This window comes from Eretmochelys imbricata, chromosome 1, assembly GCF_965152235.1.
Source record: "Eretmochelys imbricata isolate rEreImb1 chromosome 1, rEreImb1.hap1, whole genome shotgun sequence".
NCBI lineage: Eukaryota > Metazoa > Chordata > Testudines > Cheloniidae > Eretmochelys > Eretmochelys imbricata.
This window is the reverse complement of record NC_135572.1, coordinates 313,809,452-313,822,184: the sequence shown is the minus strand read 5'-3', so window position 1 is coordinate 313,822,184 and position 12,733 is coordinate 313,809,452. Positions and strand designations below refer to the sequence as shown.

At 41.9% G+C, this 12,733-nt stretch overlaps 1 protein-coding gene across 1 annotated transcript in view; it reads left to right on the top strand.

The window, feature by feature from the left end:
• Positions 1 to 12,733, top strand: part of CTTNBP2 (cortactin binding protein 2) — a 179,738-nt gene that overhangs the window by 147,944 nt on the left and 19,061 nt on the right. The window contains exons 14-16 of the mRNA XM_077834357.1: positions 3,441 to 3,593; positions 3,888 to 4,075; positions 12,409 to 12,587. Of these exons, the coding sequence (XP_077690483.1) occupies positions 3,441 to 3,593; positions 3,888 to 4,075; positions 12,409 to 12,587 (520 nt within the window). The remainder of the gene's footprint in view (positions 1 to 3,440; positions 3,594 to 3,887; positions 4,076 to 12,408; positions 12,588 to 12,733) is intronic.

Sequence of the window (12,733 nt, the reverse complement as noted above, 5' to 3'; positions counted from 1 at the left end):
CTGTTTGCCAGAAGCTGGGAATGGGTGATAGGGAGTGGATCACATGATGATTATCTGTTCTGTTCATTCCTTCTGGGGCACCTGGCATTGGCCACTGTTGGAAGACAGGATACTGGGCTAGATGGACCTCTGGTCTGAACCAATATGGTCGTTCTTATGTTCTATGTTCTTATGCTCATACCTAATTGAGATTTTGTCATGAATGCAGTTCTTCACTTTTTGTACAGAATTTGAGTATGGGATCATATCATGCTCTTATGTATGAAGTTATTCCCAATAACTCATGTGAATAATGATACATAAAGATAAGAACCAGTGCCTTAATTGCCATGGCCACAGTGTCAGATTTAATTTCTGAGCAGCATCATAGCTCTTATCAAAACTGGTAAAATATAGATGTGAGAAAGGTAAATTTAATAAATTGATAGAATTTGTAAATTTTGTCCTCATAGAAAATACATTTTTATCATTGTACAGCGGGATAGTTGGTTTCACATTAAGCAGTAAAATACATAGGATATTTTTATATAATGTCTTTCATATAAATAATCAGTTGCGGTGGAACACCATTATAAGTGGGGTGCTGAAAGCCAGCCCCCTTACACCTGTCTATGCCCCACCCCGAGCTGGGGCCAGGAACAGCGCTGTGTCTCCAGGAGGGGGGGACCTAGACAGAGGTAAGGGGGCCGATGCTGGGGCCACAGCTGGGGGCGGGCACAGGTCCAGGAGCAGAGCCCCAGGGTGCAGGGCTTGCAGCCAGGATCCCGGGAGCAGAGCCCCCAGAGCAGGGCCGGCAGCCAGGACCCTGCGTGGGGGGAGGAGGGAAGAAGCAGAGTCCCACATAAAACCTGGGGGTGCTGCAGCACTCCCTGCACCCTTAGTTCCCACACCTATGTAAATAGTATTCAAAAGCATTTTACAAAGTCACTACAAATAATACAGTAGAGTTTAACACACAAAGAGAAGTGATGCTGAATTGGAGATACAGAAATGCTATCTCACAGTGCAGCAACTTCAAAGAAAGATGAGACTTGTGCCAACCATGACCAGGTTGCATGGAGAGGCAGAGGAGGCTGGAGTAAGTGGGTTGGGGATTAGAGAGAGACTTGACCTGTGCTGTTGGGTGGAGTGAGTTTATGGAGTTTTAAAACAAGGGGACAATTTTGAACTGAAGCTTGATGTTATTGGGGAGCCAGTGGAATTGTTTGAGGTTGGGGATGATGTGGTTATGGATAGAAACCTTCCAGACTTGCCTCACCCTGGAGAGCTAGGATTCAGAAAAGCTATAAAGAAAGCAGTTGTAGTGAGAAGTGATTGAGCCATGCAGATTTGAACAGAGGTGAAATCAGTGCAATATCTTAAGTGGATAATGTTGTGAACGTGATAAACAAGTACATTTGAAAACATGGAATATATCAGAGGAGAAAAATTTCAAGTTATGATTGATGTTAAGGTTAAGTCACATACACTGTCCTCATGCTCAGTGTTCACTCTAATTTTTCCCACCCGTGTGCAGAATGTATTTTGTTAGGTGCGTCAGTATGGAGGTGATGTGTGACACGTGTGATGTGTGACCTCCATATTGGTGCACATAACAAAATTCATGTGGCGGGGTGGGGCCGAGGTGTTCAGAGTGTGGAAGGGGACTCAGGGTTGGGGTAGAGGGTTGGGATTTGGGCTCTGAGGTGGGGCTAGGGATGAGGGGCTCAGGCAGAGGGTTGGTGGGTGTGGGGGGCAGTGAGGGCTCTGGCTGGGGATGCAGACTTTGGGGTGAGGCTGGAGATGTGGGGTTCAGGGTTGGGGTGCAGGGGTGCAGTGGAGCTCCCTGGGGCTACAGTGGGGAGAGAGGGTTCCCCTCCAGCTCTTTCCCCGCAGCAGCACCTGGGCTGGTGGGGAGAGGCGCATGTCCCCTGGCTGCAGCAGGCTGGGGGGAGGCCACCTGTTGCCGACCGAAGCAGGTCGGAGCCAGGCTGGGTTGGAGCTGGGGAAGAGGGAGGGGTGCCATGGCAGGTCCAGGGCTTGGGAAGAGGCACCTCTCCCCACCTCAGTCCTGAGCGCCTGCACAGCACTAAATAGGTAGCTGCGTGGCCGCGCAACTTAGAAGAAACTTAGCTCATAGGCGGGATCATCCTAACTTTAGGAAAGGCAGTTTAGGAACGTGGAAGCTAGTTAAAAATGCATAGCCAAAAGACTAGCCATGTGGCACATAATAGGGGCCGGTAAAGAACAGACATGCCTTTAGAGCCTATGATCCCTAGTGTCATGCATTAGCAGCTGTTTAAGCAATGAAGTACAAAGTTAAGGGATAAGTGGTTAATTTTCGACATGGAAATAGGTTAATAGTAGAAAGTTCCAAGGACCTGTACTAGGACTGATTTGATTTTCATATATTTACTCATGATCTGAAAAGAAAAGAAAAAAACAGTGAAGTAGCAAAATTGTGCTTGACACAGTTATTTAAAGACTAAAGATTGTGAGAAACCTCAAAAAGGTCTAACAACGTTGGGTCAGTAGGTAACACAATGGCAGCTGAAATTCAATCGTAGACAATTTGTTGTTTTATTGTTTTATATTTATATTGCAGTGGCACACAGATGCCTTAGTCAGAGTATGGTACCATTCTAGTAGGTACCATGCATATATATAGAGAGAGAGAGAGACACACACACATCTCTGCCCTGAAGAGTTTATGGTCTAAGAAAACAAATGGCAAACCAAGATTAGGCAAGATGGAGGGTGGAATATAATCACATGTATACAATTTTTATATACATTTTGCAATTTTTTTGATGTTATAGATAAAGAGGCAACTATCCCCAACTATGCCTCAACCTAGCTATCATTAATTGGCTGGTTTCCTATAGGCATCACATAAGAGGTGGGTCTTGAGGAGGAATTAGAATGCAGAGCGGGTAGTGTCCCCATGAGTCAGTTCAGGGAAGGCAAGCTAACACAGTGTGGGAAAAAAGAGTGTCTTATGAATCTGGAATGACCATTACATCGCTGCCTTGTGTACTGGTGTAGGCTTTACGGTGTGCCAGAACGAGTAGGAACAAGCACATTCCCAGAGATCTTCTTGGCTCACCATCTTTTCTTCTCCACCTCTGAAGCAGGGATCATTGTACTAGGATACTGAAGTTAGTAGTAAATGTGAAGATGAAATGGTATTCAGTTTAGGATTCTTTCTTTATATAATAACTTCAAAAAACATTCTTTTCTTACTATATAGTATAATTTTTTTCCCCTGCTGTTTGGTATTTCCATTTCGTTTTTGAACACTAAATGTTGCATAATCCATTCAATCTGTACTATTTTCCCCATAATTTTAAAAGGCAAAAATAAAAAAAAGTTTCTCAAGCAGCATGCTAATGCTAAATGTAATATTTGTAAATAAAAAGTAATTTGCCCAAGTAGATATTAATGGGTTCTTTTTGTTACAGCTTGTATGGTCCCAGTGAAACAGCTTTCTGTGAGCAAGAAAACCATTGTGATTTTAGAGAATCTGGAAAAAGCTTCATTATTTGATTTACTGGGAGACTTTCTGGCACCTCTTGAGAATCGTGGTTCTGAAAATCCTTGCACTTTTCAAAAAGGTATTAAAAACAAAGTTGAGTAGAGAAATATTTTTTATAATAATACAGGTTTAATATAATAATGTGTGGAGAGTTTATTTTGAGGATTAAGATTCTATAGTTTTGTTGGTTTTATATATAATTTCAAACTATCTGTTCTCAACTGTATGTGAGAAATGTTAGTTATTTTTTATTTGTAATTTAATTGCATTTATTAGAAACATATATAATGCTGCTTGCTTTTAATAATCATTTACGTAGATTGTAGGAAAGCTTTTGATTATTGCAGTAAAATGTCTTTTGGTTCATTTTTAGCAAATGGTGTGCCTGATGCATATTACTTTCATGAGAACTGCTTTCTAATGGGGACAATTGCAAAGTCTCGTCTCCAAGGCTCTGACTTGTTGGTTCAGCAACATTTCCGCTGGGTTCAACTAAGGTGGGATGGGGAACCAATCCATGGCTTGCTTCAAAGGTTTTTAAGAAGGAAAGTTATAAATAAGGTAAGAAACACTGAAATTGGCTACAGTATTTTGTTCAGAAGAAAGTATGCAGTGCTATTGCCGAAAGAATAGCCAGCCACATAGTGAATTGTTCAGAAAAAGTGACCCTTTTATTTAAAAAACTTGTGAGCATACAATATCATAACTATTCCTCACCAAAAACTACACTAAAATAACAATGTTACAGAACATTAAAAACAAACAAAAGTCAGTTAGAAGGATAAATGTACCATGTCTATAAATATAGTTATTAGTTAATTAGCATGACCTCACTTGATTGGCATAAAGACACAGGGCTGCCACAGACAGTAGTAAAGATAGTTACCTTTTGTTTGCAAATATCTACATGAAAAAGGTCTCTTTGAAGGTGTTTATAATCCTGTAACTGTACATGGTAATAGAATATGAAGCAAAAATAGAAGTCTTTTCCCAGAGAGTCTACAATCTAAAGATGTAAGTGGATCTGATACAGTTAAGTGTCCTGTGTATCTCTGCTAGGCTTAACAGAACAAAAGGGTTTTCAGAAGCAATTTGGAGAAAAGGAAGGGCTTAGCATACATTGGAAAAAAAAAGTTAACATCATTCTGGGGTGTATTGGCAGGAGTGTTGTAAGCAAGACACAGAAAAATAATTCTTCCGCTCTACTCCATGCTAATTAGGCCTCAGCTGAAGTATTGTGTCCAGTTCTGGGCACCACATTTCGGGAAAGATGTGGACAAATTTGAGAAAGTCCAGAGAAGAGGAACACAAATTATTAAAGGTTTAGAAATCATGACCTATGAGGGAAGATAGAAAAAAATGGGTTTGTTTAGTCTGGCGAAGAGAAGACTGAGAGAGGACATAACATTTTCAAGTTCATAAAAGGTTGTTACAAGGAGGAGGGAGAATAATTGTTCTCCTTAATCTCTGAGGATAACACAAGAAGCAATAGGCTTAAATTGCAACAAGAGCTGTTTAGATTGGACATTAGGAAAAACTTCCTAACTGTCAGGGTTGTTAAACACTGGAATAAATTGCCTAGGGGGGTTGTGGAATCTGCATCATTGAAGATTTTTAAGAGCAGGTTAGACAAAAACTTGTCAGGGATGGTCTAGATCAGCGTTTCTCAGACTGGGGTCTGCGGACCCATGGGGGTCCCCGAGGATACTCCAGGGGGTCTGCGGGCCCCGCTGATCAAGTCCTCCCTCTACTACTCCCCCTCTCTCTATCTCCCGGAGGCTACTGAAGCCAAACAGGGAGATTTTAGGCTCTAAAAGTGCAGCAGGGCTAAGGCAGGGTTCCCTACCTGCCCTGGCTCTGCGCCGCTCCCGGAAGCGGCTGGCACATCAGGGCTCAGGGGGTCTCTGCACACTGCCCCCGCCCTGAGCACCGACTCCACAACTCCCGTTGTCTGGGAACTGTGGCCGCCTGAGGTAAGCACTTCCCAGCTGGAGCCCACACCCCTCACCCCCTCCTGCCCGCCAACCCCGTGCCCCAGCCCTCTCCTGCACCCAGACTCCCTCCCAGAGCCTGCACCTTGCACTTCATTCTGCACCCCAACCCCCTACCCCAGCCCAGAGCCCCCTCCTGCACCCAAACTCCCTCCCAGAGCCCACACCCGGCATCCCCTCCTGCACCCCAACCCCCTGCCCAGCCTGGTGAAAGTGAGTGAGGGTGGGGGGACAGTGAGCGATGGAGGCAGGGGGGATGGTGTGAGTGGGGGGGGGGGGGCGGGAAGAGGTGGGGCAGGGGTGGGGCCCTTGGGGGAAGGGTTGGAGTGTGGGCTGAGCGGGGTGGGGCATGGGAGGTCCCCAGAATTTTAAATCAAAATGGGGGTCCTCGAGTTGCTAAAGTTTGAGAATCGCTGGTCTAGATAATACTTAGTCCTGCCATGAGTGCAGGGGACTGGACTCGATGACCTCTTGAGGTCATTTTCCAGTCCTAAGAATCTATGATTCTATAAATTGGAAGTTTGTTCTGAGCTGAAAGGCAGTATGCAGTAAGATATACATGAGTAGGAAAAGGACACAAGAGGAGGAGAAAAAATTGAGTATTAAGAAGCAGCTGGTAATAAGGGCAGAGATAGGCAGGAGCAGAGTTGTGGAATTCTTTGAAAGCTATTTGGTAACAGATAATACTAACAAGATGGCAGCCATTGCAGAGTTGAGAAATATGGGGGTTTGGAATGGGAGCTTGGTCAGAACATCTGCAAAGGAAGATAACCTTGGATAGCCTGAAGAAGAACAGGTTGCTGTCAGAGTAGAAAAGATGATCTGTTGTTCAATTTCTGGAAAAGATAGGGAATTCAGAAGACCTATTGTTCAATTCCTGTTTCAGCTACAGGCTTTCTGAATGATCTTGGTTAAATCACCAGTCTTACCCCTGTGCCTGATTTCCCTTTACCTGTTAAATGGGAATAATACCTCTCTCCCTCAGAGAGGTGTTTTGAAGATAAAATCTATTAATGATTATGAGGTGCTGAGATGCTGTGATGAGGCAATATTTATATAACTTTTTAAATTAGACAAATCATTCTGATGCTAAAAGTGGTGCTTGTGGGATGCCATACTTGCTAAATCCACTTGTGCTTAAAATTGACTGAGAAGCCTTGAATAGTTTCACTATCCATTGTGAATTTCCTCAAATTACTTATTTCAAAAGGCTAATTCCTTTCATATACTTTTTTCTGTGTGAATTGTTTATTTTTACAGTGCAACGGAACTCGTAGAATTTATTTTAATACGTGAATTTCTGTGATTTTTTTGGTCTGTGAATTAAAATTTAGTAGTGTATTTTACCCTTCATGTCTGCCATTAATGATGAAGATTATATTTACACAGAAAGTAAAGACAAGGGGTAAAATGTTAAGAGGCTCTTAAGTCCTATTTTCAAGAGTCCCATTTTCAAGAGTGACTTAAGCTCCTAAAGGCCAGATTTTTAAAGGCACCTGTCTGCATCTTTAGGTGCCTGAATACCTTTAAAAATCTGGTCCAAAGTGTCTCAATCAATTTTGAAAATGGGACATAGGTTCCTAAACCACATAGTGGTTAGTGTTAAACTCTCTTTCATAAAACAACCTTTAGGATTGGATGCCTGTTAGTTGACTTGGCTGCAGGTTTCCAGATTATACCTGAAGAAAGATCTAGGACTGGTTTTACACTGGAGACAACTTGTTTGGGGAGCAGGAGGAGGCCATAGTACAGAGAGTGAAGGAAAGAAAGGCCATACTCCATTCCTCTGGACCTGTGTCTTGCTCTTTAGTTCCTCCTTTGGAGGGAAGGGAAGGGAAAGACCTTTCTTAGACAGCTTTTACCTCATCAGTTGGCTTCAAGGGAGCTCAGTACTACTCAGCACAGAACTCTTAGCCTCAACAATATTAGAAACCAAGGGTTCTAATCCCTTTTTCAGCAAGCAACAAAACCTGAAGAGTTTAGCTGGCCTGTGACTACCAGTAGCTTGCCAGAATCTACTTCTAAAAGGCTCCCCATCTAGTTCTGATGTCTCTGGGGTTCTGATCACTGGTCATCTCCTTGGCAGCTTGGCTCCTGACATAGCAGTGATCTTTAGTGCACGGATGGTGCATTTGAGGGTTGGGTGTGCACTGCTCATTTTGTGTGAAGACTGCGGTTTGTGAGATTCAGGCCATCGTTACTTGTCTCTAGCTTTAAAAGTATAGGATCATAAATTAATGCTGTATGACAGTGTGCATAACTATTAATGAAAGAAAATTGTTAATATGCTTTTCAGTTTCTGGCAATCTGAATTTTTTCGAATATTCTGTTTTAGAAAATGAGTTCAAATCAAGCATCTGGCACAGATCTGTTCAAATCAATGTTCTTGGAAACATGTTGAAATTCCGGTCCTATTGAAGTCAATGGGAGTTTTGTCACTATGTTCAATGGGTCAGCATTTTACCCAATATCTTTACAGGAATTTGCAAATGTTTGCTGCAAATATAGATCACAGAGTTGTATAGTAGTTAGATTTAGAAGAAAAGGTTCTTTCTCACGAAAATAATTCCTTTTTATCTACTGCCCCAAAACAAAAAGTATGTCTTGGTTGAAATATCTATTTTGGGACTTGCAAGAAAGAATAGCGGCAGGACATTGGGAAACAAAGCTACAGAATTAAATTGATTTTAATAGTAGCAAACTGTCATAAATATATTTATATTAGGTCACTTTGTGGAAATGTCACTTTTGAGTCCTCCTAAATAATAGTTAGATAAAATAAAATAACTTTTTAAAGATGTTTTTTCCGCATTGTTGTTCCCAACTTCTGTTTCTATTTGTACATAAATATGTTAAACTATTTGTACAGAAAACAAAACTGATTTCAGTTAGTCTTCAGATTGAATAACACACTGAGGCTGCCTTCTAGGGATGACCATGATCAGTTAATTCTCTTTTAAGCACAACTTGCACTATCTACCTTAAGTCTAAAACCTTAAGGTAGATATAAGATAGATCAGGGAACAATTTTGACTTTTCAGTGAGAAATTGAAAAATAAAATGTTTTAGCAAAAAAAATAATTTCAATTTGGAAATGCTCCATGATACCTCATTGCTCCCAATTTCTTCTATAGACTGAGCTCCTTGGTTGGACTGCATCTCTCATGATGCTCTGTGATCTCTCCTCATGGTGAGGAAACCATTTGCATCCTCAGTCTCTGGCTATGGTATATCACGGGAGATGTAGTCTAGCTGGGGTGCCAGCCCATCAAAGACAATGGGGACATAGGGAAACCAAACTACAACTCCCATGAGGCACCACAGCAGGATATTCTAATTGAAATATTTTGTGTTTCTTCTTTAAGTGTCCTATGCATATTCCCATCCATGAGATGCTCCAGCTGGTTCAGCTGAACAGTAGAACCCTAGTTAGCAGCAGCTATTGGAATGGTTACATGCCTCCCGCACCTCTCCCGTCAGTGAATGTTGAATGTTCCAGGGCAAGGGTACAAAAGAGACATGGCGCTCCAGCCACCTCCGTTCCTTCCAACTGTGAACAGCTGAACAGATCAGGAAATGCTCCAGGGAGCTTATGGCTCTGTACCTTGTTAGCTAGATAATAATTTTATAGCTAGAATTAGTAGTTTGTTAAATAGTATTAGTTTAAGTTAGTTGTAAATCTTTGGTTATGAGATAGCGGAACCAAAGGCTAGAAAGCCTGGTTTTAAAAGTTGTGTGTCGTGTCCGGTAGTTTCTAGCACCCGACGAATGTACCAGATGTCTGGCATGTTTGGATGAGGGACACTCAACATCAGAATGCTCAGTTTGCTCGACTTTTATAATGTGAGCAAAAAAAGGAGACAAAACAGGCTTCAAGCAATTTTATTACAAGAATCATTGTCAGCAAAACCACCCAGAACTGAGTGAGTGAGTACAAAGTTCAAACAAATCTCAGTGACCAGCATCAGCTCTAGGCAAGTCTGCAGGGAAGAAGAACAAGTCCTCCACCATAGTACCAAGTATTAAAGGATCCATAAGTGGGAAGGATCCAAAGAGGAAAACTACTGTGGTGTTAGTCTCAGTTTCCAGAGCCAATCCACTACAAAAGGAAATCACTGTTGAGGCAAACATGAGCACTTAGTCCTCATTGGTGTCAGCCTCTTTGCAAAGAGCTAGTCAACATGAGAAAGACCCATCTGACCAGAGGGTCTTCAAAGAACTTATCCTGAGTACAGATTCTCATGGTAGAATAAGGAGACATTCTTCTTTGGATCCAGTCATGTTGATCCAAATGAGGCAACTCTGAAAGCAAGAGCTATGGAACCAATGAGGCAGGAAAAAGATAAGTCAATACCCTTTTACTCCGGGTACTGGGTCTCTTAGCATCAGTCACCTCAGTGACCCCATATGCTTATCTTTGGATGTGAGACCTGCAATACTGGCTAGCAAGAAATTACAAATCAAGCTTTGACAATGTGCATTGCAAATTGATAACTTCACAGCAGGTTAACAGCACTGATGTGGTCGACATGTGCTCTAAATGTAACGATGATGAGTATACCTTTCAATCTCCCTCTACCTTCAGTACTATTTACCTCTGATGCATCTACACTGTGATGGGGGCTATTAGTCATGACTGTGGTCACCAAATGAAAAGAATCTGCATATAGGTATCTTAGAACTGAGAGCAGTCAGGTTAGCTGTAATGTCATTGCTGCCTGAGACTGAACACAAGATACTTCAGGTTTTAACAGATAATGTGACAGCATTAAATTATCTGCACAAAGAAGGTGGGACTTATTCCTTCCATGACCATTTTTCCTTGGCTAGACATACTCCAAGGTTGGCAAGTCTCATAGCTGTATTTGATGTAGAGGTATTTGTGAAGCTGACCTCTCTCTTTGGAAAAATTGGGCTGAGACTATCCACAGAATGGCAATATTTTCCAGTCACTAATAACCTAGCTTACATTTGATCTAACAATTTAAAAATGAGAGGCTGCATAGAAATGAAAGTAGATGACCAGTCTGCTGAGCCATCAAGACTCACTTAACCACACTTCTCTAGCTCAGTTGTGATTTTTTTTTTTTTGGTCCAAAAGTTATGGCCGCAGTTTGTTAAAGTTGCTGTTTGGGGTGCAGGTGTGTGTAGGTGGATGGGAGATGGGGCATTGTGTAGGACTAAACTCTGACTAGATGTCAAGTTGACAGTAGGGTCCTTTACCCTCTAACAGGGGTTGGATAACACCTCCACCCATTCCTCCAGTCCGCAGAAAGGGTGAGGCGGGGGGGGGAGGCAATCCCCTGCACCTTAAAGTCAGCCCCAGCTCAGAGATCTGTGGATGCCCTGTAGGTGGCTGACACCACTGATGCTCTTCTCTCCAAGCCCTTTAGGAGGCACAAGCCTCAGCCTGCACCCATCCCCACTCACTGAGGCCTCCCTAAGCCTGTCCCTTGGAGCGGGTGGAGAGACAATGGAAGAAAAGTCCTCAGGGTCTCACAGGAGTTGCTGCTGCTCAGAGCAGGCCTAATACACACCACCGGGTGGAGCTGGAACTGTATCTGGGCATACTGTGAGGCCAGCAGGACTGAGTGGAAGTGGCAGCACTTGGCAGAGCCAGGGGCAGGAAGCAGGGCGAGCCCCCCAGGGACCTTGGCCAGGCTCCATCATCATCTTTATCCACCACTTTCACTGCCCGTACCAGGTTATGATGGAGGGGAGTCTGGGCCATATTTGAGTGAGTGGCATTGCAAAAAAGTTGTGGCGAATGTTGAAAGTAGCAGTTTACCTCAACAAAATCGTGGCCTGTGATTTTCTTTCTTTTCTTTTCATATACACAGCCTTATGTATAACATAGTAAAGAATCTGTCTACGTTAGCTACATGTTGTGACTAAAATGAATTCAACTGGTGGAAAATATTTTCCTAATTACTTGGTAGTGCCAAGAGTCCAATCTTACCTACAGTTTGAAAACAAAGAATCTTTGCCATAATCTTTGCCATAATCTTACACAGTGAGATGCATATTGTGGGACAATATAAAATAATCACAGTGCATACCTTTATTTGGCTGTATTGTTAAACAAAGAGGAGGGAGATTTTATTTTTTTGATTTTTAATTTCTAAGCACCAGGAAGAGATTGTGATCCTATGAAAACCAAGTGTTTTACTGCATGTCATTTTAAAATTAGCACATTTTGCATTTTGAATATAAACCCTCTAGAGCCAACAAGACGGTTCAGCATTCATGTGATCTTAGCACCTGAGCTTCATAGGGATTTTCACCTTCGCAGATTTTTCATTTTCACTAGGAATACTAACATGCAAGTTATTTAAGTCCAGATGCCTAGATATCATGAAATGTTAATTTAGGAAAAATGTCATTCCCAAGTGTATCACTCTTATTTATTTAAAAAAGAACCTGCATGTTTTATAAATCTGTGTAAACCCCAGCTTGTCAAAGTGAGGTTACTAAACAGTAGCATCAGTCATCTGTATGTTATTCTCTGTAGGAATACATAAGCTTCTTATTATTTATATCATTGTGCTTTGTTTCTTCTTTTGCGCGTGCGTGTGTGTCTGGTGGTATGTGTAACTTGCACGTTCTAGGTCACTGGAGATTTTTCTTTTACTATGTTCACAAAGTTATTTGAGCTCTTTGTTTCTATGAAAATGTGTTTAATATATGTTTAAGGCAATAAGATTTAATGCAGCAGTTCAGGATACTCAATGAAGATTTGATCGTCTTAATCTTTCTTTTCCTGATTATTTAGATGAGGTATATTAAGTGGTTTTTGAAATGTACCTGATTTCACAATGGGCAACATGCCAAAGAGCCGATCCCTTTCCTTCCTGATAAAGGTATGAAATTATGTCAAACCCTTTGTCTTTTCTGTCTTTGTAGTTCAGAGGTAAAGTGCCCCTTCCATGTGATCCAGTGTGCAAGATCATAGACTGGATTCTTGCCGTTTGGCACCAGCTGAACTCCTGCTTATCCCGTTTAGGTGCACCTGAAGCACTCATAGGGCCAAAACATTTCTTCTCTTGTCCGATGGAGCCTGGGCATGGCCAAGTCACACTGAAGTAAGAGTTATATTCCCTGATTGCCAGTGTTAAGGCATAGTGAGGTACTAAAAATATTTATGAACATAATGATCATGTGTTTCCCAAATCCAATAAGATATTTTTATGATCTTGAAAATAGAAGTATCATCTTTTAGTTACAGTTA